We start from the raw sequence: 27829 nt of genomic DNA, 5'->3' as shown, positions 1-27829 counted from the left end.
ACAGTAGCGAGCCTCCAAGAGAAGTAAACGCAGACACCGCGCTCGCGATGCTGATTCGTGGCCGCTAAACCGGTAAACGAAAGGAATCGCAATTGTGGGCAAAAAAGTCTATATATATCTCGGAACACTATATGTACTTACGCTACGGTCAAACATGGTAGGAACACCGTTTAATCGATTACTCCTTCGAGGAGCGCTATACGTACCATATGTCTGTAACAAGACGATTTTAAGACACCATGTAAACACACCTTTAAAAAAAGGAGCGGATGGACGGGAAAAGAGAGATAAAAAGAGCGAGACAGACTGTAGGTATCACCATATGTCAAGGTATACGTACGTGGGGTATAGCGAGAAAGACAAGAGAGCAAAGTTAAAACGGAGCACAACAGCGGGCGTCTGCACATCTTTCTCGTGTTTATATATGTATATACATTTTTTATAGCAACATAATATAGGCGCGTATGATATGTATATGTGCTGTTACTACAATTATAACTATTGCTCACACGCCCCGCGCTCCGGTTTCGGATTTTCCTTTTTTCCGTACATTGCACTGATTTTTCCTTAGCAGCGTATTTTGTCGTTTCATCTCCAAATACTTGGTTATCGCCTCGACTCCCGTTATTACATTCAATTGTTTATAGATAATTTATTAATATCGTTGTTAAATTTTATCCGTATCCAACCGCTGCTCCTGTTATAATATACACTACGCGAACAAAAGTGAAGTAATAGACGTGCCTCTCTCGTCACAACACAAGTTTTGTGCGCAGATGTCCGAGTGTTTTAATTATCGACGTGTTTTTTGTTTACACGGATACGATTGTCACCCAAGCTAGCGATCATCATCGATCGTTCGGCCAGCGTGTATTGTACGAAGATTCGCGTCTATTAGCGCAATATATACTTATTAACCAGGTGAGTGGAGGACGTTTTCGGAGCTGACGTGAGCCGTTACTTACTCGCTAAGTGCGTGCATGTGTGTATGTACTTGTACGTATGCGTGTACCCATGCGTGCTTCGCGATTTCGTAACGGAGTGCGAACATGTTGCATGGGTCTTACGTGTGTTGTGGCCCTCGTTTCCGTTAGCTGACAACTGTGAGGATAGGTCGAGATTTTTTTTTTTTTTTTTTTTTTTTTAAGTAAAGTACTTGTTTGTTTTATTGTTTTTTTTAATTTTTTTTTTTTCTATGCTCAGTTTAGAATAAACATTTTCTAGCATATATTATATAAATATTTTTTTTTTCGCAAATAGATATTAGGAAACAAAAACGGAATTGTTGCGTGGGGCGTAGCCTTTTCTAGTGTGCCAAAAAAAATCGTTTTTACATAGTACACACATCGAGTGAACAGAAACAAAAGTACTTATAGAATAAAAACGAGTGAAATCTGTGACTTAAAAGTGAGTGTGTAAGTATATATATATCTGTGTGTGTGTGTGCGCGCTTCAAACCTCGAACCTCGAACGGTGGTTATTCTACTGATACTAACACACCTATATATTATATACTGAATAAAACGTTGTACTTTCACTCACACACGCGTGTACACGAGGGAACGTAAAAAATGTATGGATCGCACGAGCGGACAGTCAAGCGCATGGAAGCCGGTCATCGTTGAAATCGTCAATAGTCGAAAGCATCGATCGCACACTTGGGAACAAAATAAATAGTGTGCGTTAGAGTCTCGGAGAAAAAATTGTTTTTTTTTTTTTTTTAATTATTCACATGTACGTACGTATAAGGTGTTGGGGTGTAAGGGTACTTATCACGGGGCTTTTTTTAATGTAAAAAAATTTAGTTATGTACATCGACAGAATAATACGTTGATAATTTTTTTAATAGATTATGTGTGTGAAAACCCGTACTTATATCTTAACTATAATATATGTATGATGTATATAAAGGTACAGCGTTTACGCGCTAAAATAATTATCGTGTATTACCGTCATGGCAAAAGCAAGTAAAATTCTTAAGTTTCTGTTGAAATAAATTTTTTGAGTAAAATCTTAGGACCAAAGTACGTGCTCACAATACGTCCGGTAAAAAACACAATTTCTTGTTGTTTTTTTATAAAAAGTGTTAGTAACAGGAAAGTTGACAGTTTTTTAATAAACAATCTAAAAAATTTAGGTTTAAGAAAGAAAAAAAGTGAAAAATAATTTTTTAACAAAAATACTATCAAAAAGGCCCCAGAATCCTAGCTGACACACCCGTACTAATCACATGTATTTGTACTTTTTTTTTTAGTAAAATAGCACAGGTAAATTTTGTTTAATAATAGTGAAATAGCTGAAAAATAAACATTTTACTTATTTTTAAATGAAAATTGAAAATTCTTTTGAAAATTTATTTTTGCTACAATTTTATTCATTTTAAATAAATAACATTTAATTTCGTTAAGATTCGTAACGAAAATAAATAACCACGGATTATCGCGAGTTCCAGTTATCTAGTTCTCGTTTAAAAAAGGTTTGACACGCCTCAAGCGGGTCAACGATTGCATGAACCATAACTAATCATTGCACGCGGGATGATAAAATAAGATACAAGTGTCTTCGATTATCTATATTTTAGAGTGCTGTATTCTTAGTGTGTTACATCATATTAATTTTATCGAAAATTAATTATTTCTTCAAGCACAATTTGAAATAAATTTTCAAGTAGGTGTTAGTTAAAATAAGTCGTAAAAATTTTTTTTTTCAAGTGCAATATTTTTCAAGTAATTATAAAAAAAATTGTTCATTAAGAATTTTTTAATGCACCCAAAATATGAATTATTGTTCACTTTTAAGTGATACATCTACAATTTTTTACTCCAATGTCTTATATTTTTATGAGTTTTTAGTTTTGATTTATGTTTATTCGCCTTATCTATTATGACTCAAGTATCGCCTTTCAGAAACACGTTCTACGTCCACCCATTTTCTGTCGAGAAGAATTACAATTTATCAGACTATTTTTTGTCACGTGTTGATACGATAAAAAATTACAAATGTTAATAAGTTGAGAAATTAAAAACATTTTTAAAAAATTTTAGAATATGTAAAAATATAAAAATCAAAAGAAGTTCTTACTAAGAAATAAATGTATGTATAATTTTGTAATGTAACATACAATAAAGCAAAATTAATGCTTGTATCACCCACATTATTTTACGAAAACAATGTTTGTTACAATATTTGTAGTATAATGGTCACGTCAATATAAATAATATAAGTCGAAACAATGTATTTTAAAATAAAATTTCCTTACAAATGCAAAAAATAAACTGTTCATAGAATTTATATAATTTCTGAACTTAGGAATCAAGTTATCATATTTTACGATTTGCAATGCAGCATCATATAACATCAATTCAAAAAATTAAAAAAATCTGACTTACATAAGTAAATGAAATACACCTTACATAGAGCTGATCCTAAAAGTAAAATACTACCCCTTGGTACTGTTTACTGTTACAGCAATGATGCAAACTCATACAAGTCAGGTCAATTCTCCAACGAATACTCAATCCTCCGGCAGCGTCAGTATACGATATGATCCTTCATACCTACATACTCTTCCAGGAAGACTCAAAATTACCGAACTGGTGAGTTAATTGCTGAATACAACATATGTATAACAATAACTATTAGGATTTTTCTCAAAATAAGTATTACGTATTTCACCTGATACTAGATTTCAAGTATTTATTGAAATATTATAATTCACATTACTTTAACGGGATTTTTCTCTAAAATAATCGAAATAATGTAAAAAGGAGTTTTTGAAAAATCAGTGTCTGTTTGATTACAGCTACTTTGTTTTATTTGAATATTGTAATGATGACCTCTTATAAATATTTTGTAAGTTAAATTAGCATAAATATTATTCGTTACGTAATTTAAATAAATGTTTTATAACTTAATTTATCAGTATTTGGAAATGTAAGTGTACCAATCAAGAAAACTGGTTGTGGTTTTTAAATATTTTATAAACAAATAAAAATGCTATGTAACATAAGCTATCAATTACTGCAACACTCTTAAACATTATTACAATAGGATGAACCACATTGGTACAATATTTTAAAATTTAAACACTAATGTGTATAAAAAGTTTACTTCTTATTGTATGTTTCAGGTACTAAATGTTGTAGGTTTCATTTTCGTTGTTGCGTCCATTATTAGCCATCACGGTAGGTGTAGTTGGTTCAACACGGTTGCTATGATAGGATTCTGGACTACTGGCATATTGCTTACTTTTTATGTATTTCATATTGTCGAAAAATTCAACAGGATTCCGTGGCTGAAAATCGTAAGAATAATTGATATTTATTACACGTATGGATAAAACTTTCTAAAATCCCATATTTTTATTGCTATTTAATATATATTGGTTATTTGTTTACTTTGGACAATTAAATCACAAACAATAAAATATTAAAATAATATTACAGTCCTATTGTCTGTTAATAATACTGAATGAACATACTAAGTAAATATTTACCCTGCTGATGATGTAAATCTTAACAGCATATACTTCAACAGTAAAATTACGGAAAAATTTGAGCTATATTCTAAGCTTTGCTGTACTTTCACGATAAAAATGACTGTAATTGATTTATTGAAACGAAAAGTATACCTATAGATTAAAAAGGTTTTTTTTTTTTTTTTAATTTTAGGAATTTATTTTTTGCGCTATTGAAACAGTTGGCTACCTGTTAGCCTCTGCCCTTATTGCAGCTTTGGCATCTAGTAGTGAAAGTCTAGGAGTGGCTGCGGTAAGTTGCATCACTAGTTCTTTTAAATACTAATTGATTGATATTATCTAGCTTGATACGTAACTCCGTGTGGGGATCGGGTAACTTTAAACAATAAGAGCGAAGAAGAGATCCTTATGGGTTTTAAATACTAAGTCCGCCAACACTACTAATATAGGCGTATTTCATAAAGTAATGGCGGTTTTTAGGTTTTCTTCGATGCTTTACTTTTTTTTTTTTGTTTACCGAATCTCTTATCTTGCTCCTAAAGAGCTACAAAGTAAAATTGCCCTAAGAAGATATTCTTATAAAAAAGCTGTTTGTGCGCTCACTTGAAAAATTTGTCTTTGAAATTTACTAAGTCTCTCTATCCAACATACTTGTAACATGCCGAAAAAATACCTTTAAATGTATTAAAATCATTGGAAAGCTTTACATTGCTTTCGTTTTGTTTTATATTTACAGTTTGTCGGTTTCATATCCATGTGTGTCTATGGCTTCGACTGTTGGGAAAAATTCAAAGCAATGAGAAACGGTGATTGGCCACAGGGACAAAAACCATCGTGTAAACCTGTATCGACAATCAGTAGTTCCACTGCATATTAAAATAATTCTACCTGCATACGCAAGCTTTCGATACACGCTTTTAATAATAATTTCTATTAATGTACTAAAAAAATCAAGGAACATGAAATTTTTTTAAAATTTATTGATTTTTTTTTGTTTGTGGCAAGGTTCAATGTCATCACTGAAAATATTTTAATGGGAAATGCGCCTTGCCGTTTCAAAAATTGGCTTAAGCCTTAATAATACATTATGTTGATGCAGTATTTAAATTAAGGACTATTTACTGTACTATGCTTAGTATTTATTAAAAAAATTAATTTTCTACTTGTAACGATTGATTAATCAGCACTTTTACACAACCTTTGCAGGCCATACCACATTCGCAGGTAAACTAGTTTGACTAAATATTTATCGCAGTTGTTTAACACGTTATTCACAAAAACGTGGTTTTAAAAACTATAAAGTTTACATGGATGATTTTTAAGAAAAAATTACCGAATCTTCTGCGTTACGATAGTTCCTATCCCATGGAACACTGTATACTAAAGACAAAAGAGATTTCGGCTTCAAACCCAAAACATTTGGTTGTACGTTCAAAAGTATATAAAAAACCTAAAATTTACTTATGGAGGTAGTATTGGCCACAAAGATATTCTTAAAAAGTTAGTTTATTGACTAACTTGGCAGATTACAAATTATACATTTATATTGTTGAGAATGTATGTAAAATAGAGGTTTATATCTGTATAAAAACTTATTTATAAAAAATATTTATATTTTTATACACTCAAAGCTATTATTAAATAAATCTAATTACTTTACATAAAATACCAATTTACCAGTCCTGGCGTTTATGTATTTTTATTGAAAGAATTGTTTCAAAAACTCTGATTACCGATTGTTGTAAAATTGTAAGTATTAATAACCTCATTCGTTTATAGAGCTTTGTTAATGATTATGAATTTCATAAACATTAAAAATGGAAAAAATGAATGTAAAAAAATTGTTTACTAGAGTGAAATAAAAAAAGTATTACATACATTTTATGGGATTTTATAAATTGTGATTTTAAGAGTACCGTCTGCACACTGATAACTATGTATGCAATTTAATAATAAACCCACAAACAAGAAGATCTAAGATTTTTCTATCTTAAAACTATTAACACTTTTACTGATAGGTATGTACTTTTTGCAGATGGAATTTATGATTTTTTCATCTTTTTGTTTTTTTTAATAGAGAAAAATCGGAAACAGAAAGAAAGAAAAAAATAACGAATATAGTAATGCACTATGAATTACACTACACATTGATGTAACCTTCCTCAAGGTTAATGTACACTTTGTATTTCATTAGTGTCACTAGCCATGAACAGGAATGAGCTGTCGGATTTAAATGATTGTTTGGAGGTTTTGAAGATGTTAAGCTCCGTCTCGGTTTTTTAAATGTTTATCATCATTTTTCACAAATACGCTTGTATTTTGTTACATAAAGAAAAAAACTACATAAAACTGTAATGATGATAATTTACTGACACTTTTGATTAGATTGTTGTCTTTGAAATTTGTTTTCAACAAGGATTTTTTTCTAACTAAATGTTTAATCACAAGTCAAATGTCAAACGCTTTTTAAGTCGATACATAAGTTGTATGAATGGAATTTACAAAATCTCATGTTTAAAATAATTTTAAAGTTATAAAAGTATAGATTTAATGGTTTAAAATTTTTTTACAGCTTAGTTAATCGTGTTTTTTTTTTATAAATATTTGAAAGATATTTATTTTAATAAGACTATAAATTGTGACACTTTATCTTTACTCGCACAAGTATTTGTATATATTTTATGGTTGAAACTTTATTGTTTGAATGTGTTAATAAAAGTAAAAAAATAAAATAAAATGGAAACTATTAAATGAGATTATAATTATAATTATTATTTCTTAAACCTAACACATTTACTTCGATTATCCCACTTACTTATTTCATTAATAGTATAATTTTTCTCAAATACACAAGTTTTTGTATTATTTAAACTTTACTACATATAAATATTGTACGTGTAAACTAACAATATTCCAAATTATCAGATACTTGTTATTTTTTATTCAAAAGTTCAAATATAAATAACAGAAGACGATTAGTAACATTAATTAGGTAATAAAATGAATAAAGAAGCGTTCAGAAGTTGACAGGTAAGGTGATTGTAAACTCAGACAAATGTAACAATAATAGTCCATTTCAACGTATATTCAATTTTTATTTTTCTTCGTATTTATTACTTTGTCATTTGATTAAGGACTGTAAAAAATTTACTGAAAGAAAACTGTGCGTCTAACGTAAAGTGAAATTACTTTAAAATGTTCACGAAATTTTTGCAGCACATGAAATATTACAATTTAAAACTCAATTAAAAATTATTAGTTGATAATTGTACATATTATTAGAAAATTTGTTAATCGAAAAGTGTTTGGAGGTAATTAAAAAATTTATCAGTGAGTTATTTGATCAAGTTGGCTAAATATCATCAAATTCATCAAAGGATGTCAGATCAAGACAAAACGGAGAACAATAAGTTGGCATTAAAAAACTCCATCCGTCTTTTATTTTTTATATCACAAAATTGATTAATCATAGACATTAAAATTCAAAAATTCCAGTTTTCGTATCTTTATAAATGAAGATCCAAATCGATAAACAGATTACAAAGCATTGCTTCATTTATCAATGATGATTAATAAGTTCGTTCAGTACTAAACCCATACTCCTCATTATTACAATTGGTAGCTGGTTTTGTAATTCCAATCTGAAATTCCCTGTCACTAAAAATTGAAGAAAAATTTCGAGCCCTACTTGTTAATTATTCTAGCTTTTTTAAAGATTAATTTTAAAAGTCATTAATTTGGTCATGTTAAAGTAGATGATTATCAAAAAATCATCGGAATATGCGAAGATGACAATTTACTTTAAGCTCTAATACGAGTTAAGATGAGCAGCTAGTCAATGTTTCTACTATAAACAAAGGGATTATAACAGAAAAAGTATCCAATTTGATAAAAAGCAGGGTGGGGTGAAAAATAGACAACGTGAAAATATACGTCAAAATATTATACTTAATAACTAAACAGCATTGAATTTTTTAGTTATTTTTAAATTTTATGGGTTTTATGCAGTCTGTGTGTCAGAGAATAAACTTTATGATAATTTAAACTGATTTAGTTTATCAACAACATAATGTAAAAAATATTAAGAATTTAAGAAACGTTTTTTAATTAACTGATTTATTGATAAGACAGGCAAACAGTTCTGCTCATCACCCTAAATGTACTTAAAAAACATTGCGGTTATAAATAAAAATGTTGATAATTTGAAAATATAATCCAATATTATTCTAAATATAATGATACTGAAAGAGATAACAGTCAAGGAACCATCGAGTGAAATAAATGACAGGTAAGAAATGTATGCTTGTGCTAAAGAAGAAGATGATTCTAAGATAGGTCGAATATAATAAATATCATATAACTTTAATAACTAAACTCAAATATGTTGTATAAGTTTATAAAATCCTCAAAATATATAAATAAAGTGCGAATCATATCAGTATTATCTAAAAATTATAAAATATTTCAAAAATGTTCTATAAAAGAGGTACTAATATTTTTTCCCAGCAAACATCGACTATTTTTCTTATAAACGTGGTAAAACTACTTTTATTTTTTTGAATTAAAAATAACTGATTCTGTTATCAAGTCACAGCATCAGAATTTAAAGTAAAAAAAAATGGGCCCCGGGGAGTCCCGACAAGCTCGAATGGTGCATTGCATTTCCTTGTATTGACATTCTTATCAAATGATTGCTATATCGACGAGTGCTGCCACGCGCCACTCGAATTTTGCCGGGACTCCCCCTGAAACCAAGTTTTTATTTTCATTACCTTTATTACATGATTACTTTATTACGTTACCACTAAAAAATACTTGGAGACAAAGATTATATCAAGATTTTTTAATGATTCGTATACACTGCAATCACAATGTCATTTATTATTGTTTTGGTGCGTGCTTGCAATAAAGGTAAAGTAGATCATATACTCAAAAAGTATCAAAGTTATTGAATATCAAGTAAACATATCACGCATAATATACACAGATATGCGTTAATTAAGAAACAATAGTATCTCAAAAATATATGTAATAAAATCAAATTAAAAATATGTCTCAGATGTGCATTGGCTGTTTAATTCTATAAATATATTTAGTTGCGACATATTACTTTTTGTAAGAAAAGTCACGACGATAAGAAGCTGGAAAGTTCGATTTTTGCAAAACGTGGGTCAGCGTACTGATCGATAATGTCAATTAACCTACTGATTGTTATAAAAGTATACTATAGACGTCGTGCCATTGACGTCGCACTTAATATCAGACTACCATGAATTTTTGTTTAGATTAAGCTTACTATTTTTGGAATTGTGACTTAATAAGACTTACACGTGACGCAAATACGTAGGGAGAAGCAGAAAATGGCATAAACAAATATAACATTATTATCGATACAATGTCTGAATTGATAAAAAAGTAAGAAGAAGTGAAGATGAAATATTTGTCTAAAACGAGCAAACTGTGTAAACGCATTTTGCCTGATTACGAGCAGAAGTTACGAAAATAGGGAGAAATTTTACACGGCAAGTTAATAGAGACTGCAAAAAACCAAAGGGTTATGATTTAAATATGAATATGAATAAATATTATTAAATATACTTGTACACTAATCTATCAACATTTTAATATAATATGTTTAGATTGTGAAAATTTTATGTTTATTACTTAAATCAATGGTTTAAGAGTTATTTTACTAACTGTACTAAACTAAATAATTTTTTTTTCTGGTACATTGGGTACTATAAAAGTGCTAAAATTTCTTACTCAGCATATTAAGGAAGTTGTTATTTTATACGAAATTTTCCATGTTTTTTTGCGAAGATATTGTCGATTGTAAAACAATCTGTTAGCGATATTAGGTTTTTTTTTGTTTTTCAGTCAATTTTGATTTTCTAAAGTTTATTTTTAAGTATACTTTTCTAAAATTTGAAAACGATTTGAACTAAAAAGTGTTAGTTTATTTTCAACTATTTGTATACGAATTTATGATAGTTGTTGGTCATCTTTAATACCTCAATACTTGAATTTTTTTCGACCAAATGAAGAAAACTTCCATCACATGACAATAAATTAATAAAGATGTCTTGAAAAATATAAAATAGCTAAGATTTAAAATTAAATGAAATATGTAAATCTGAAACTACAGTGGACGACTACAGCACGAAATGAGTAAATTGAAAAAGGAATTGGAAAAAATAAAATAAAGGTGTAGAGGGATTTTTTAACGCTTTAGCAAGTGGATATCTAATAAGTAGATAACAGTTTCCAAAATAATAGTGTACTTAGAAATTTTGATAAAAATGTGGTACACTTTAGTTGCGCTAGATATGGATAAAGTATATCGTCACAAGTAAAAAACATCAGTATGAAGTAAAATATCACACGTGATAAAACTTTTTCCTTGTGTGTATATATATAATTTAGGCAACTTTATAACTAGTTGGATCCAGAAATAAGATCAAAACGTAAAAAAAAGTATTTTTTGGAAACACATGTATGAATTTTTGAGTAATTTTTACGTAAAGCTCGTACTTGGTATGCAATAATCATTAACTCGAGATGAAAAAAAAAAAAAAAAAAAAAAAAAAAAAAAAAAAAAAAAAAAAAAAAAAAAGGTATATCAATACAACTTTTTGATGCTGCGAGTCAATGACCAGATGCTACAACATTTCTCCGGAAATAAAATTAAAAAATTTCTGCTTCGAGATATATCTCCGTTAAGCGTGCAATGACGAAAAAATGTTCATGTATGCACACACATTGTTACATAAAAGACGATTAAAAATAAAAATAACTCGTTTGTGGAGACTTTTGTAAATTAACGTATGCGAGTAAAATTGTCGTTATTGTTAATAAATACGATGATACTGCTGATGATGGGAAAAAAAGAAAGAAGAAAACAGCAGATAACAACCTGTAGGGATAATGACAACCATTGCTTCGGGCAGTCAGCAACGATCTCTACACTCGGTAGCAACGAAACGCGATCAGTGACGTTCGGGAAAAAAACCTTCGGCAATCCACTCACCCTGCCATACATTGAGGAACATCCTTTTCTCGATACATCGCAATCGCATCATCCTCGCTCCGGACTCGCGCGAGCCCTGTGATCCACAATCTAGAAGAAAAGTACAAAAATAACATGTATCTGCGCGCTCGATCAGCCGCACACGTATCAACGACACCGATCGGCAATAATGACGCGAATGACTAAAACTCGTCACCGTAACATTAGCCGGGACTTTTTTCTTCTCGGGGGCGCTCCCATTGTTCCCCACGCACGCACGCACGGCCGATTTATTACACCTTATAATATACCCACTTGCAGTAACCGGCGCGGTGCAGAGTATATAGACGAGAAAAAGGCCCGGTATCGGTAGCGGCGACCTGGCTTTCCTCCTCCTCCTCCCCGTTTACAATCTCCGGAGATCATCCAGTGCGACCGCGATCGAGGAAAACGGCAAGTGACGTCAGCCACGTGTCTTCATTCACGGACCGACGCGGCGCGCTGTGCGTATACAATGCTTGATGCACCGGCGCGCGGCGATAAGCACGTGGGGCAATAATCCCGATAACAATAACGAGCGCAGGTGTCGGGAAGCCACCACCGGGGGGGGGGGGTGGGACCAATCGCCGCGGGGCCAAGCCTCTTGCACACACCAGTCTCTTCCTTCCCTCCGAAGGCAGCCTCGCAGGATGTATAAAAAATCAACCGGGGTGCCAGAGGAAAGCTCATTCCGGCGCTCGTCGCTCGACAAGCCTTATCTTGGATGCAGCACTTGCTTGCCTCGTACAATCTGGGGTAACACGACTCGAAAATCTGTCGTAAGTACGGCTGCATCAGTGTCGCGCAAGTAGCGACGGGATCGGTTGGCTCTCGCGTCTACGTACACAAATATATATACAGCTGTGACCGGGGGGCCCGATTGTAGCGCGCGCGGCGGTCCAGCATCGGCGACTCGGGTGCGCGCTTCCCCGGCCCATTGGGCCCGAGGCAGAGTTTTCTCCAACCTCCGTTGAACAACCCCTTTCCTGCCAGTGAACATGGTATTCCGGCTCGTGGCCGTCATCTGGATAAGCGTGCTCCTCGTGTCGTGGCTGGCCGAGGCGCGCAGGCACAATCCGAGGAGAACGTCACTGTCGACGTCCTCGGGCGAGGAGGGGGCCCGGCACCGCCATCACGCCCATCACCGTAGGCGTCCCGTGCATCGGGAGCGCGACGACAGCCATCAGTGGGAGGACTCGGAGGGGTCGAGAGCTGTGAGCAGCGACTACGAGTCTTGGGAATCGGACGTGGTGGTGTATCCTCGCCTGGATCGGCCGAAGCCCAAGGCCACGAGGCACCGTTACCTCCCGTCTTTGAGCCGATTTTTGAGGGACAACGGACCAATGGGTGACCTAGACCCGGGGTCGTCGGATGAACAGGGTCGCAGGGACAAGCGGCACAACCAGATGAGCAGCTGGAGCCGCGACGACTTGAAGGATTACAACGACAGCCAGAGGGTAGGCGACAGCGCCGACAATTACGAGGTCGAGGTTAGAAAGGCCCAGAACTGCTCGACGTGCAACTACACGGTCAGCCCCATAACGAATCTCGACAGCGGCATACCCCTCGAGAACATCAAGTGCATCAACGCGGGCTCGAGGTGCCAGGACAAAGGTACCTACTACTGCACCCAAACGTACAAGGACGTCCACGTTACGTACAAGGACGGCCAGATAAGGTCCCTAAGGGTTTACACGGGTTGTGTTTGCGCGTTACGGAGCTACGATACGCTGGGACAGTACGGGCCGACCAGCAAAACTAACTATTAGCAGTGGGCATTTCATGACTTGTCAAAGTGTGCGTCCACTGTTACAGCCGTGTGTGTGTCTGTGTGTTGCACAATTACGCGGTGCGTTGCATGAACAACGATTTTTTTTTTTTACAAGTTTTGTTCATAGTACGTGTGTACTTACTCTCGAGTGTCGTTTCTATATTAACAATATCGCTATTTTTATCCTTTTTAGTTTTATTACTATTCTGTTTTTGTTATTGTTTCTAATATTATCGTTATTGTTATTGTTATTATTAATATTGCTGATAGGGGAACATCCCTTCGCAACGATGGTTGAAGGACGATGTTTGAGTTCCTGCTATCACGCGGTTATACCGAAGGCAGTATTTAACGCTGATGAATGATCAATGTTCAAACATTTCAGACATTTATCTCAATCTCAAAAACGAACTCTTAACAACAAAAAAAAGTAATTTTGTATAAAGATCAGATCGTTACGATGTACATAAAATCTGAGGTATTGTTTACTGTAACTCTCTAATTGTGTCAAGTTCTGTACTCTGAATTTGGTGTTTTTCTATTTGAATCTTTGAGGTCCAACTAGCTTATAATATTTATACTGAGAATCCTACTTGCCAAAGTGGTGTTGCCACACCACCAATCAAGTTTCATTGAAATATCAAGTGAGCGATTTAATTTGAGTTTGTTTATTGTGCAGTATTTTTCTTTGTATAAATAATATTAATGTTGATAGTGTATGCTTCTCATCATCAATGACGAGTTGCACTCGAGTTATTTTCAAAACTGATAGTTCAATAAAATATTTTTGTCTTTAATATAGTTTGAATGTTACTTTTTATTACAATGTTAATGTTCGACGCCAAGAACTTTTATTATGGTTGTGATTAATGCATTTATATTTTTAAATTGTAAGTTAACGGAATTATAAAATGTAGAATAAGACATCTATTTCATATGTTTCAAGAAACGATTGTTTTTTTAAATGAAACTAACAACTATTACTGTGATTAATGGAAAAAATTTATTTAGTTGTTAAATAAATATTACATAAAATAACTGTGTTTTATTGTACTTAATATACATGTATGCTTTACATAAAGTCGGGAAAGTATATTATTGAGAGGTTTGAAAAAAGTTTCATGAATTGTAGAGAGCAATATTTCAGGATGTATTGCAGTGCGATTTAAAAACTGTATTTATCATCATTAATGCGATACAATTTAAAATGTTTAAATTCACAAATGATACAAATCGTTGTATCATGGTTTGCCTATTTGTTTCATTAAAATAAGAAATATGTACGTAAACTATCGAAAACTTGTTAACAAAACTTGTGTAAAATTGTGCTACTCACTCTTTTTTAAATAATCAGAAAAATCGTATAAGTAAATAAACGGATTTAAGAAAATTAATTTATGTACTTTCAAACTTAGTTAATCTTTAAAAAAAATTGAAAGTACTTGCTGTTAGTAAAGTTGTATATTATAAATTATTCGGTAAAAATTAATAATTTGACTAAAACAAAAAAATTATCTGAAGAGAAAATTTTAATTTCTCTTTTTCATGTGTGAACTAATGAATTTTGTACGCAAATTCTAAAATCTTTGTTCAAGATTAAGTTTTTGACTTTTTCATTATCAGAAATAAAATTTATGCGACTCATTCTTAGAGTCACTTGCTAATGTGTTTTTTATGCAAAGTAAGAGAAAATAAAAATGGCAAAATCTGTCTCGAGATTTCAAATAATTAATTACTTTCAATCATTGCTGACTGACCATTAATCATCAAGTGATTACAAAGAATTTTCACCATCGAATCAATTAATTAATTGGATATCAAATTATTTATATAAGTTGATGTGATAGTATTGTAAATAAAAATGTAAATAATCGAAGTTACTGAGATTCAAACTTTGAATCCCATCATTGAAAAATTCATAAAGTAGTACATGAACTTTCTTGCAAAAAATGTGCAAACACTTAACTGACGACATGTTGTCAGATGTCTGCAATTACACATGAAAAATTCATATTCCAAAGTCTATGAATTTCAAGCTTTAGTCGAACAAAATGTATTGTAAATGTATACAATATTATTTGTTTTATGCTAAGTATAAGCGTATTTAATATAAATTAGAAAAAATTGGAAGGTATTTTAAACAATGTGGCTCTGCGCATCGTGGCAAATTTTTTTAAATAATTTAATTTTAAAAAATTACTTTTTTTTAGTTCTTACATTGAATTCAAATCAATCATCGAAGCAGATAGAGCTTTTTTTTGTAAATACCGACCAAATCTTTATATATAGAACGTATTTCATAAATACCATGACCTTATACTTGGAAATGTACATTACCAAGTGAAGTTTATTAAACTATAATGTATTAACTTATTGAAAATGACACTTTGCACCCTTTTTAGTATGTTGGTAACGTGAATGTGAAAAACGTTTGAGCCGTAACGTAGAACTGTTTCAAAAATTAGTTTTTAAAATGTTTCCCAATAAATGATAAAGCTAATAATGTATACACGTGTAATTGACATATGAAAAAACAATAGTGTTTAAGAAAACACAAATTTTGAGAATTCGTGAAAAAATTTAAGCATGTGATTAATACACTCTAAATGTGACATTTTGTCTAGGTATACTAAAACATGCTGTGATTTTAGGCAAAGTCTGTTAAAGTAGGCATTAAGCTCACAAGGAGAAAAGTTGAATTAAATCGTACGGGAGATGATTTTCACTTATCTATTACACAATCATCGTTTGCGCTCTAAATTTTACACAACTGTTAGTAACAACTTCATTTTGCGCCATTATTTACCTCACTCATTTGATATCGTTTTTCAAAGAAGCTCCTCCCACTTATGTTTTATTTTATTCTTATTTTCTGACTTATCTGTGCTTAATATGCATGAATAAACAAGCTCATTTCTAATTATTAACCATTCCATTTTATAAATGAAATACATTAATGTTGGTTAGCAGTTTTAATAGTTGAGATTGATTTAACTGTTGAAATAATTTAAATAGAAAGCCGCTGATTATTTCTCACAATAAGTGCAATTTATCCATAAAATAAATAACAAATCAAAGCAAAGCAAATAAAAAATAAGTAGCAAAAAGTTATTACAATGACAATTTTTAGTTTTGGTTTTAATTAAATTTTGAACTTTTTGCATTAGCAATTTTTTAAATTATATTTAATTTTATTGCTAGGCGCATTGTATTGTAAAGTATAAATACAAAAAAAATATATTAAAATTTGCTTCATGAGTACTAACAAATTTAATCAATGACTTGAAATTTTCAAAAATTAAAAAAAAATAATAAAATTTTTAGTAGCAATAAAGTCAAGGCAATCATTACAGCTCCCTGCTAAAAATTTAAGAATATTTCTGACTCATTTAAATAAGTTTTTTATTTATTAATTATATTTTACAAAATCCGAGCATCACTCGATGTTATTTTTACGAGCTCCTTCTGTAACGAGAGTGTAAATCCTTAACTCCGACTAGTTACCATTCATCCTATCTTCCAGTACCCATTAAAAACATCAATAATTTAGATTAGCTCCTAACCAACTGGGCAACGACCGCAATCCCGATAATTAATACAAATTTTCAATTCGTATAAAGGTTATGACTTGGACAGTGACATAAAATACGAAGAGAGAAAGAGACGCGTAATACAAAAGATGAGGAAAATTGAGTGATACGCAGACTAACTAAATTTCGTCAGTTTGTTGATATTATGCATACAAATGATGTGAATTAATAACCACCATTTCACACAAAGTTAAATTTATTTTTTATAATAAATGGATGAGCATCATACGCATACAACATAACATGCTAAATTTATACTCTGAATTATATGAATTAGTTCATTAAAAAGTTACCCATAATGGTTTAATGATTTATCATTTGCAAGTAATTTATATACTGAAGTTACTTACGTATCGGTAAGTAAATGATGGATGGAATACTAATAAAACATACACTATCGCCAACATAATCGAACATCTCGAAGCACTATAACTTGCAAGAAACACTTGATTCGATATAAAATTAATAGTTTTATTTTTCGTGTAAAATACTTGAATACTCAACACTCCCGAGTTCTAATAATATTTTTAAATTCGAGAGATTTTACTTCGCACAGCAAGAAATAGGCAAGGCACCACCAGCCCTGTCTTGTAAGTAACTGCGGTGAAGAGAAAACCTGTACTTGGACTCATGAGCTCAAAATATTGACAAAACTTTATCACTTGCCAACAGGAAACATAAATGCATGGATCTTCATTACGTTAATCTAATCTGGAGCTGAGAAATTATTGCAAGAGGAAAAATTGTTCGACATTATTTTTACTACCTACGATGTGCATGGGTCCTAACTGAAAATAATATAATCAAATTTCTATAATTATACGTGACTTTGAGTAGTGACCCAATACAAAGTTTTAGTAGAAATTGAAAATATAGTCTAATTTTTTCACGTAAGAAAAAGTAATTTCAATACATTAGTAAAACCTTGTAGAGTCCATTTTTAAAAAATTGAGTTAATTTCACTCGATGTTAATTATGTTTGTAAGAAAAAAAAAAAAAAAAAAAAAAAAAAACTAAAAAAATGAAATAATATCATTTATGTGAGGTATTCGTTAGCGGGACAATGTAAAAAAACTAGGCCTAGTAGCGGAACATCGGACAACTATTGATTTTTGTTCCAGGCTTCTAAAAATAATATTTCTAGAAAAATCAAAGAAACTCTAAAAAAAAAGTTAATTTTGCAAAAAAAAACTTCTTTTGGAAATACGTTTGTAAAAAAAAAAAACCGATAAAAAACGCATCTTGGTTCAACTAATATAACTGTATGCATGTACATTATTGCCTTAAGGCTCGACACCATAAATGGTGTATTTATCTATACAGTAGATGGTTCGCGGAACGGTGACAATGGAGTTTGAACAGTAGGTGAAACCGTTGGATTTGAAGCTCAACTCCCATCCAGAAAAAAAACTCATTTTCACTTATGAAAATTTTTGCCCAAACCCCCGGCCATCAAGATCTGGAGACGCACACGTTACGTACAGTGCCGTCATGTGGCTACCCAACATAAATTTTGATTACATTATCGAGACAATTATCCAGACGTTTACGAAAAAAAGGGCTTCGGCTATTTGTATGTTCAAGAACAAAGAAACCCTGCACGTAGAAGGTACAAACATTACATTTGTGTCGGTTAACGATGAATATAAACCCAACATGTGAGTAGATATATAAGCTGTACTTAATTGTCACTATCAGGCAGAGGAGTCGTTACATGTACAAGCTCCTCCCTTTCTCGGAGTCGGAGGATAATGTCACGGAAAGAAAAAAAAAAAAAAAATGAGAGCCATGACGCGCACGATCTGTGACGCGCAACGCTGCGTTTACTGACTCCAATGCTCATGACTTTAATCATACCACGGGTTAACCCCCTGCGACTGGAGTTCCCCCGAAAGATTTTACATTTCAAGTCGTACAAGTGCAGGCAGGAAAGCATTAGTACAGGGAATACAAGAGTTTTTTTTTTTTTTTTTTTTTTTTTTTTACTGCACATTATGATGCATCTCACTACTTCTTTTGCATGTTTTTATTTATCGTATTATTATGATTATTATTTTATTATTGTTAATGTTACCTTCACCATAAATTGTAATGGCCGTTGATTGATGAAAAAACAAAACAAAAGTGTTAAGCGATGAGAGATTGGACAAGTGATGAGAGATTGAAATTGATATGTATTTTTATGAAAAACGATGTTTTATCGCGTGAAAAATATTTTTGCGTCTTACCGAACAAGTATCAATGTAGATACCCAAACCTTTGGAGCTCACGTAATTTTTAAGGCCAACAAAGCGGTGAAAAAAGCATGACATTTCATTTGTCCCAAACGATGTAAAATCTCAAAAGTAGAAGTCAGATACAGAGTTGAAGCCACATGTACGAGTACTTGTACTTAATAATCATGTAAACTGATTATATAGGTGGAGAAGTTGGAGCAAGGAGTGTATTAAACAGGGGGTTTATCCACACATGACGAGCAAACGGAAAACAGAAAACAAAAAAGTGAAATGACCATACATATTTGTACCGTTGTCATCGTGTACGAGCTCCGATTGAATTTTCTGCCAATAACAATAACAATAATAATAATAATAATAATAATAATAATAATAATAATAAGTCAGACAACGTATCAACGTCCGAAAGTCCGGCACGCGCATCTTTGCGCCGAGAAAATAATACTCGACAGTGAGAGCGAGAGAGTGTGGTGATAAAAAATCAATAATCCAATGAGTAACTCCTAACTTCCATCAGTTATTTTTATAAATAAACAAGCAAATGGTCTACCCAGTTACAAAAAATTTTTCGTTTACGTTTTTACTTGTACGTACGAATTTTTCATTGTTTTATTATTATTACCTCTTGTAGAACAAAAACTCAAAAATTAATTGATCAACGTAAATAATTACATGTAAACAACAGTTGTGATTTAAAAAAACATCTTACTCTACAATAAAGGAACATGAAATTAGGAGAAATTGATTTTGTGACGCAGAATAACGTCTTAAAAAGTAGGATAACTAATTATTCAAATGAAATACGAGGATGGAAAAAGAATATTTTCGAGCCGTAATTTTAATTTTTGTTTTAAGTTTTTACAAAACCGTGTTATAGTTTTGCAAACTGTATTAAAGATTACGTACGATGTCACTTTGTACTCAAAACAAAAGAGGTGTAAAGTATGACGAATTGGTTTTTTTTTTCAACTGCAGATTTAAAAGTAACGAAATAAACGTATTTACCATCAAATACCGATACAATCAGTAAAAGTTTCGAATAAGAGTAAATTTAACCCTATTTGTTGAAATGAAATGTAGTTGAAACGTTTATTTTTATTTATTTTTTTTTTTTTTACTTCCACACTCCGGTGGAAATTTTTGTGAAAAAAATCAGATAAAACTTAGGTTACAAAGAAACACTTGCTTTTCTCTTGCATTCCATATGCTGGTCCGTGCAAATGAACAGAGTCAAAGTGCACTTGGCGTGTCTACTTGGCTTAAAAATAAAAAATAAAATAATAAAGTAATGTGACGTGTAGTATTGGAATTACATGCTGCAGAATGGAGGTTCAATGTATATGAGAAAGGGTAAATTAATAATATTATAAGGGGGTTGATGTATTCCAAATTCAAAGTTCCATCATTTATGCAATTGCACGCGTACTTGTTACGACACCAAACGTTGTTTATCTTTAACATGCCCGACGAATGATTTCTGTGACGAATGTATTTTAATAATCAGTTAATTTGTATGCAAGCGGTGCAATTGTTAATTAAGTATAGCTGTCAGGACATATTGTAAACAGTCTCGGGGAGTAAAAGTGCACGCTATCGTATATACTTTGCGTTAATATTATGCGTAGTGATATTTCAATTAATTATCGTGGTTACCAATGTACTGATTTTTTTTTTTTTTTTTTTTTTTACTCAAGTCAAGCCGAAATCCATTATAAAAAGACTAAAAAAGAATTTTTTTAAAAATATACTTGGTGTAAACCGCATCATGATGCTGGGCATTTTCAGTTTCATCTCGAGTGAAATTGTAAAGTATTCACTAAAAATGTAGTACTGTATGTTTCTGAATTATTTGATAAATTATTAACATTTATATCTGCCAGTTGATTGTTTACTGCCATCAGTGCTGCTCTAATCCTCGATTACATTTATTTTCTGAAATACCTGCTTTTTATAATCTTTATGTTTTGGTCCATTTAAACTTTCATTCCCAACAAATTTAATTACATTTAACGTGCACAACTCATTCATCAGTCGCATAAAATAAAAAAGCATTGAGCAAACAGCTAGTGAACCTTTACTCAATAGTTTAATTAAACTATGAGTTTTTTTTGGTCGATTTTTCAAATGTTTCACACTTTTTGACCTTACAGACCAAAACATGTAACCATTTTAATTTGATCGTTTATATGTTTACGAATTTCTAACATCTAGTATCACCCGAAAAATAAAAAAATTACCTAATATAAACATGCTCCTGGAAAAAAAAACCACTACTTTGTTTCAACCTCACGTGACTAATTTTTCATCTTAATTTGTCATTTATTTATTTTTATGTTCATCGTTGTACAATAATTTTTAGCCCTTTCCCTATGTTTACTAAATCCAAAATTTTACACAAAACAGATGAACATTTACAAATTACACATTTTGTTGTTGATGAATGGAAAAAAAAAAAAATAATAAAAAAAAATAATCATAAGTTAAAAAAAAGTATCATAAGTTATAATTAGCGTTAGTATTAGAACACGCGCGCAAGCAGCCAAGCAGCGAGATATTTTCGTACTACGACGCGCATTATATATATATATAACGTGGTAAAAAACCTCTATGGGTAAAAAAGAAAAAAACATTACGAAAAGAGGAAAAACAGCTGATCTGATCACAAAGGTGACGTCTCTGCTACTATATATATATATACATATATGGGTACTAACGCCTATAAACCTGACGTTTGACGCACGTATATATAGCTTTAGGTCCCATGTAAGTGTTTGATTTTGCATATTGTAACCAGATATTGTACAGTTGTTTTAATCGTTCATATGCATGTTTATAAGGATAAATTATGGCGGACGCTCAGGAGCCATCTGTAATCACTAGAATTGAAAATGGAATTCAAAAGGTATTTTTGAACAGACCAGGGAAAAAAAATGCGATCAACCGGCAGGTGAGCATGCCAATTATAATAATTACTGGATTGCTTGTTGATGGATATTGCAACGTCATTTACAAGTTCTTGCCACGTGCAGGTTAACTTGTCAATTTATTTGTTTATTAATTTTTTTTTTTAGCATAAAAGTTTAATAGCATATGCAAGTTATTTTTAAGCACACAAGTGTAAGGTCTAATCAACAAATTTCACTGCAGATGTACCGTGAATTAACGAGACTTTTGGCTGAATCAGCCATTAATGAAGAGGTCACTTTGTTTGCCATTACTGGTAATGGAGATTTTTATAGCAGTGGCAACGATTTCATTAGTTATGTCATGGAAGAAACGCTTGGAGTGGATGACGAAACGGAAATATTAAGGTATACAAACGCTATTTTTTATACCAAGGGCTAAGTAAACGTTCGAATGTCACGAAAAATGCCCCAAGGTAGAAAAATAAGTATTATTATTATTTTTTTTTTTCAGTAAATTTGTTGAACAATTGATTTGTTATCCTAAGCTTTTGGTGGCAATCGTTAACGGCCCTGCTATTGGAATAATGTGTACTACTTTGGCACTATTTGACATTATTTATGCATCAGAAAAGGTTTGCAAAATTTTCTTAGAAAAGATTTCATATGAAACTATTTTTTTGTACAATCGTTTTTTCATAATTGTATTTTTTTTTTCAAACAGACTTATTTCCTAACTCCTTTCTGTAAACTAGGATTATCACCAGAAGGATGTTCATCTTATACATTTCCAAGAATAATGGGGCCGTCTAAAGCAGGGGAAATGTTATTTTTTGGAGAAAAGTTGAATGCTCAAGAGGCAGCAAGAATTGGCTTTGTTAGCAAAGTGTACAAGTCTGATGCTGTGAAGGAAATATGGGCACATTTAGATAGAATTTCTACTCTATCCAAAGAGGTATTGATTAGCTTTTTTTTAAATGAAACCACAGTAGCCTGATTTATTATAATTTTTACAAGTTATTTTAATTTCAGAGCTTGATTTCAACCAAAAGTCTACTCAGTCGCTGGAATCGCGATATGCTTTTAAAGGTGAATGAACAAGAGCTATCTAATCTCAAGAATTTCTACAACTCGCCAACTCTCATAGAAAATATGATGAAACTCATGGCAAAAAAGAGTAAAATATAGGTATTCTTTCAAACCAATAATTAAATAAAGAATATGTGTATAAAATTACGGATTTCTGATAACTTTATGAAATAGACAACATTTTTTTACGAAGTTTTTTATAAGTGGGCATGGAAAATTGTATATTTTTTACCTTACAATAGCCAATGCGACGATGATTGGCTTCACTTTTCTACTGTATTTTTAAAAATAAATGTAACATACTGTTGAACATGTTGTAACATTAATTCCTGAAAATAATTATTATTTCAATATTTTACAGATAAATGATATGGCTAACGAGTTAGTAAGTTTATTATACCTTAAGTAAATCTAAAGAAACAGGCTGCTTGAAATGCTGCCAACTAAGCAACTGGTTTATTGTTATTTGATGTTGAGGTTGTGCTTTTTTGAGTGCCAACTGACAGTCCCTTGAATCTTCTGAATTTGACTGCTGACTTTCTGTCACTTCATTGCAAGGTATATAACCCGAACCATTGCAAATGCACTCCATTAAATCGTGGGTAACTGACAAAGTCTGAGAATCCAACGTAAATAAATCCTTAAAAATAATTTAATTCATCAATAATTCGTTCATCAATAAAAGCGTATAATTTTAAGACATTTCATAGCAATGCATACTTTTAATTCACTTGCGGATAATTTCAAAGAAGATAAGTAATTGGCATCTATCACAGCATCACTTAAGCCCATTTTGTTAATCTGCCTTTGATAAATTTTTTCTTCTATTGTACCAGTAGTTAAAAGCCTAAAATCACAATAACCAGTTGAATAAAATCACTTAAATTTTTACTTATTTGGCTCAGAAGTACATATACCTGTAAATGTATACTGATCTTTTTTGACCATCTCGCCAGATACGAGCCATGGCTTGAGCGTCATTTGCAGGATTCCAATCGGAATCAAATAAAATTAATCTTGAAGCGCCGACTAAGTTCAATCCAACGCCTCCTGCTTTTGCACTTAGTAAGAACACACCTTTGCAGATAAGATTTCCGTACCGTACCAGATATATGCGTTTTTGGATCACAAAATCTTTTTAAAATAAAAGTAAAATTAACTTACGAGTACAAGAGTTATCCTTGGAATTGAATCGATCAACGATTTTATTGCGCGCAGCTGCAGGTGTATTTCCATCTAATCTACAAAATTGTAACTGCTCAGAGCAACAGATTTTTTCCAGCAGATCTAAAGTTTGAGTGAAGTACGAGATAAGAACGATTTTCTCCTGTGTACTTTTTAATTCTTGAAAAATTGACTGCACAACTTTAAACTTGCTAGAATACGCAAACGATGTGTTTATCGAAGACAAATTTGTTGAAATATTTGGCAAAACTTCGTCTAAAATCTGATTCTTTTCACTGGTAAACAAATAAGGATGATTGCATATTTTTTTAAGCGCCATGACAACAATCAAAGGCGCTGTCACACATCCGCCAATAAGTGATCTATTGAACCAATAATCTGTTGTCAAACTGTACAGGTTTTCTTGCTCGCGTGTCAGCCGGCAAAATACAACCAGCTCGTGCTTTTTTGGCAGATATCTGTCGATTAAGTTGTTTGTGCGCCTAAGGATGAAAGTCTTTGATCTCTCGTGAAGCTCTTGAGCTCTGGCCTGGCCTATCGCGACTTCTTCTTCGTCAGCCGCAGCACGCTTGGAATTAACGATCGGATGCTCGTAGTAACTCTTGAATTCGCTGAAGCTGCCAAGTACGCCAGGATTCACAAAATTTGCGAGTGTGTAAAATTCTTGCAAGTCATTCTGTAAGGGGGTTCCAGTCAGGAGAATTTGCCTCTGGCAGTTCAGTTTGCTGAGAAGCTTCAAACGTTTTATTAAAACTTGGCAGTAATTACGTATAAATATATATGCACAAATACCTTAATCGCCTTAACTTCGCTGTTTTTCAATCTATGACCCTCATCACAAATCATTAGATCAAAGTTTACTTTTTTGACATCGTCAATGTTCTTTACAAGAGTCTCGTAACTAACGATCATGACACAGGCTCTTGGAGTTTTGGTAAAGTCTTTAACTTTTCGTTTATTACTTTCTACCACATAAGGAGATATTTTCATAGATCCTAGCCATCTGCCAAATTCTTTATTCCAATTTCCGCATAAGCTACTGGGAGTGACGATTAACACTTTTTTTAAAACTGGTTTTCCAGTTGGACCTTTTTTCAACAAAGTCCAAATGAGGCAAATGCACTGCAGTGTCTTTCCTAAACCCATTTCGTCAGCCAATATGGCACCTTTGAATTTCGGATCATTCATGCCCATGATACACTTGTATAAAAATACCACACCCTCGCGTTGATGGGGTCTCAACACAGAGGCCAAACAGCCATCAACCGAGACTTCGTGTATTTGTTGTTCATCTCGGTCTTGAGACCATTCAAAGTCAAGAGGTGGATGTGGCATTACAAGGGGTTCATAATTAAAGTGCAAACTACTGCCTAGTAAGAATCAAAATTCATAAGCAACGTTAGGGATATGTAAATATAATTTATTTTAGTTGTATGTAACTTAATAGAAATTGGAATACTATGGTTTTAGTAATTTACAACTTTAAAGACTTGAATTATTTTTTAGTACCAGATTTTACAGGGACAAATGCTTTTGTTGTTCTCGCCTTTTTAGCTGGTGGTGGTGCTACACTTTCATTGCTGTCATTATCATGTTGGTTACCAGAACCTTGTCTAGCTTGAATATCATCTAATGAAGCTAATTCTACAATCTGAAATTTCATTAATATTCATAATTAAAGATCTGAGAAAATTCTTCAACGTACACACAACAATCACCTCAATTTCTTTTCCTGACATACATATTCTGAACCCTTCTTCAATAGTTTCCGGCTTGACTGTTGTCCTACCAATGTATTTACCTTTTGCATCCTAAGAGACAAATATAAAATATTGACAATACATTCATTAATTGGTCATAAATGTTCAATTCGTTAGAAGTAAACCTTCAGCACGGCACTTGTTCCAGTAACTTCTAAAAGACCATCGCTGTCCCACTGTTTATGTTTTCTAGTGGATATCTTGCCAATCATAACATTATATATTCTGTCAAGTAAACAATGTTGTATTATTTAACAGCACGTACAATTTCAAACACTTTCAAAACAAAACAAAAGTGATGAACAAACTTTTTGTTACTGGAAGGACTTAGTGCTTTGGCTGACGAATCAACGACGTTCGACTGAACCACAGCAAGCCTCGGCTTTTCTCGAATAATATCAATCCTTGGCTTCATCTGTGGTCGTTTTCCGACACTAGCAACATTTTCCTGACTACTTTTTTCGGCCAGAGCTTCGACACTGTTTTCTTTCGAGGAATCATTTTCGAGGCTCGGCTTGGCAAACAATTTAAGAATATCTTCTTTGCACCTCAGCACATTGTTTTTATCTTGATTATTCTTTGCGGGACTTTGACTGTATTCTAGCTCGCGAAATTTCACACCTCCGGATCTGTTATTTTTGTTCATGTTTAGCCAGATGTAATAGGCAAGTGCTTTTGTTTACACACGTGTTTATAAATAAATACTTGTAACGGCTACACCTGTTCTCTGAACATATCGTGCGACGACCGTCAGACAAAAATACACAAGCCCGCGGGTCACTAATGCACAAGAACAAGAACAACTTGTAAGTATACGAGTGCACAAAAGCGCGCGTATACGCAACAAGTTGCAAAGCAGACAGTTTCTATTTCATTTTACTTCAAAAGTATAAATGTGTGTAGGAGGTCGATTTTCGGATAATAGATATATTGTAAACTTGCCGCGAATAGTACAGATAATGTCAACTTTTTATCTTCTATTTATGTTATTAGTTGCGGCTGGTTTATAATTAATAAAATGGCTCTACTGTAAGTAGTAATAATTATTTGGATCAGCGCCATCTAGCGTTGCGGATTTCTGAACGAAAAAGTGGCCCTAAACTTTTCAGTCAGAGCATTAGCGCTTAGAGCTATTTAGTCACTTATAAACCAGCCGCAACTTAATATAAAAGATATAAAATAAAAAAATAACGATACATGTGTTTTTGGCGGCAAGTTAACAATCTATTTTTTACCCAAAAATCGATCTCATATGTATTTATACTTTTGAAGATGAATTTTTGAGTAAAAGATAGATTGTTAACTTGCCGCCAAAAATATATGTATCGTTATTTTTATATTTTATTTAACCCACATTTGTTGCGGCTGGTTTATAGTTGGCTAAATGGCTCTACGCGCTAAAGCTCTGGCTGAAAAGTTTAGGGCCACTTTTTAGTTCAGAAATCCGCGACGCTAGATGGCGCTGATAAAGATAATTGTTGCTACTTATAGTAAAGCCATGTAATCAATTATAAACCAGCCGCAACTGATTTGTTAGATAGATAATAAATAGTTAACTTATTCTGTGCCATTTGCGGCAAGTTTAAAATATATCTTATATCCGAAAATTGACCTCCAAAAGTATAAATATATATAGTTTTGCTAGTTACTTTTGCATGTAGTGACTTTTTAAATGTCCTTGAAAAGAGATTGGGCAATTTCATTTTTTTAATTCTTACAATAATTTCATGTAAAAAAAATCGAACTATCTTCTAGAAAAAACTTTTACAAAT

At 32.4% G+C, this 27829-nt stretch overlaps 3 protein-coding genes across 3 annotated transcripts; 2 read left to right on the top strand and 1 right to left on the bottom strand.

Moving 5' to 3' along the window:
- Positions 1–463: 463 nt before the first annotated feature.
- LOC106635722 (CKLF-like MARVEL transmembrane domain-containing protein 4) lies at positions 464–6488 on the top strand. Its single transcript, XM_014347823.2, has 5 exons — positions 464–921; positions 3469–3596; positions 4130–4303; positions 4671–4769; positions 5214–6488. The coding sequence occupies exons 2-5, from the start codon at positions 3471–3473 to the stop codon at positions 5352–5354; spliced, it is 540 nt and encodes a 179-aa protein (XP_014203309.1). The 5' UTR covers positions 464–921; positions 3469–3470; the 3' UTR covers positions 5355–6488.
- LOC106644279 (DNA repair and recombination protein RAD54B) lies at positions 3736–26832 on the bottom strand. Its single transcript, XM_014359745.3, has 11 exons — positions 26366–26832; positions 26183–26282; positions 26016–26108; positions 25807–25948; positions 25090–25667; positions 24277–25030; positions 24030–24189; positions 23833–23959; positions 23513–23752; positions 23345–23441; positions 3736–4294 (listed from the first exon to the last, which is right to left on the bottom strand). The coding sequence occupies exons 1-10, from the start codon at positions 26701–26703 to the stop codon at positions 23376–23378; spliced, it is 2598 nt and encodes an 865-aa protein (XP_014215231.2). The 5' UTR covers positions 26704–26832; the 3' UTR covers positions 3736–4294; positions 23345–23375.
- Positions 21861–23320, top strand: LOC106635715 (enoyl-CoA delta isomerase 2). The gene is made up of 6 exons (XM_014347810.2): positions 21861–21883; positions 21958–22067; positions 22268–22431; positions 22538–22658; positions 22748–22978; positions 23056–23320. Exons 2-6 carry the CDS (start codon positions 21966–21968, stop codon positions 23209–23211), a joined length of 774 nt encoding a protein of 257 aa, XP_014203296.2. The 5' UTR covers positions 21861–21883; positions 21958–21965; the 3' UTR covers positions 23212–23320.
- Positions 26833–27829: the final 997 nt, after the last annotated feature.

Source organism: Copidosoma floridanum, unplaced genomic scaffold (genome assembly GCF_036245765.1).
Source record: "Copidosoma floridanum isolate Cflo_tuat_1 unplaced genomic scaffold, Cflo_Japanese_pri ptg000001l, whole genome shotgun sequence".
NCBI lineage: Eukaryota > Metazoa > Arthropoda > Insecta > Hymenoptera > Encyrtidae > Copidosoma > Copidosoma floridanum.
The sequence above is the reverse complement of the archived record's forward strand: the minus strand, read 5'-3'. Positions and strand labels throughout refer to the sequence as shown.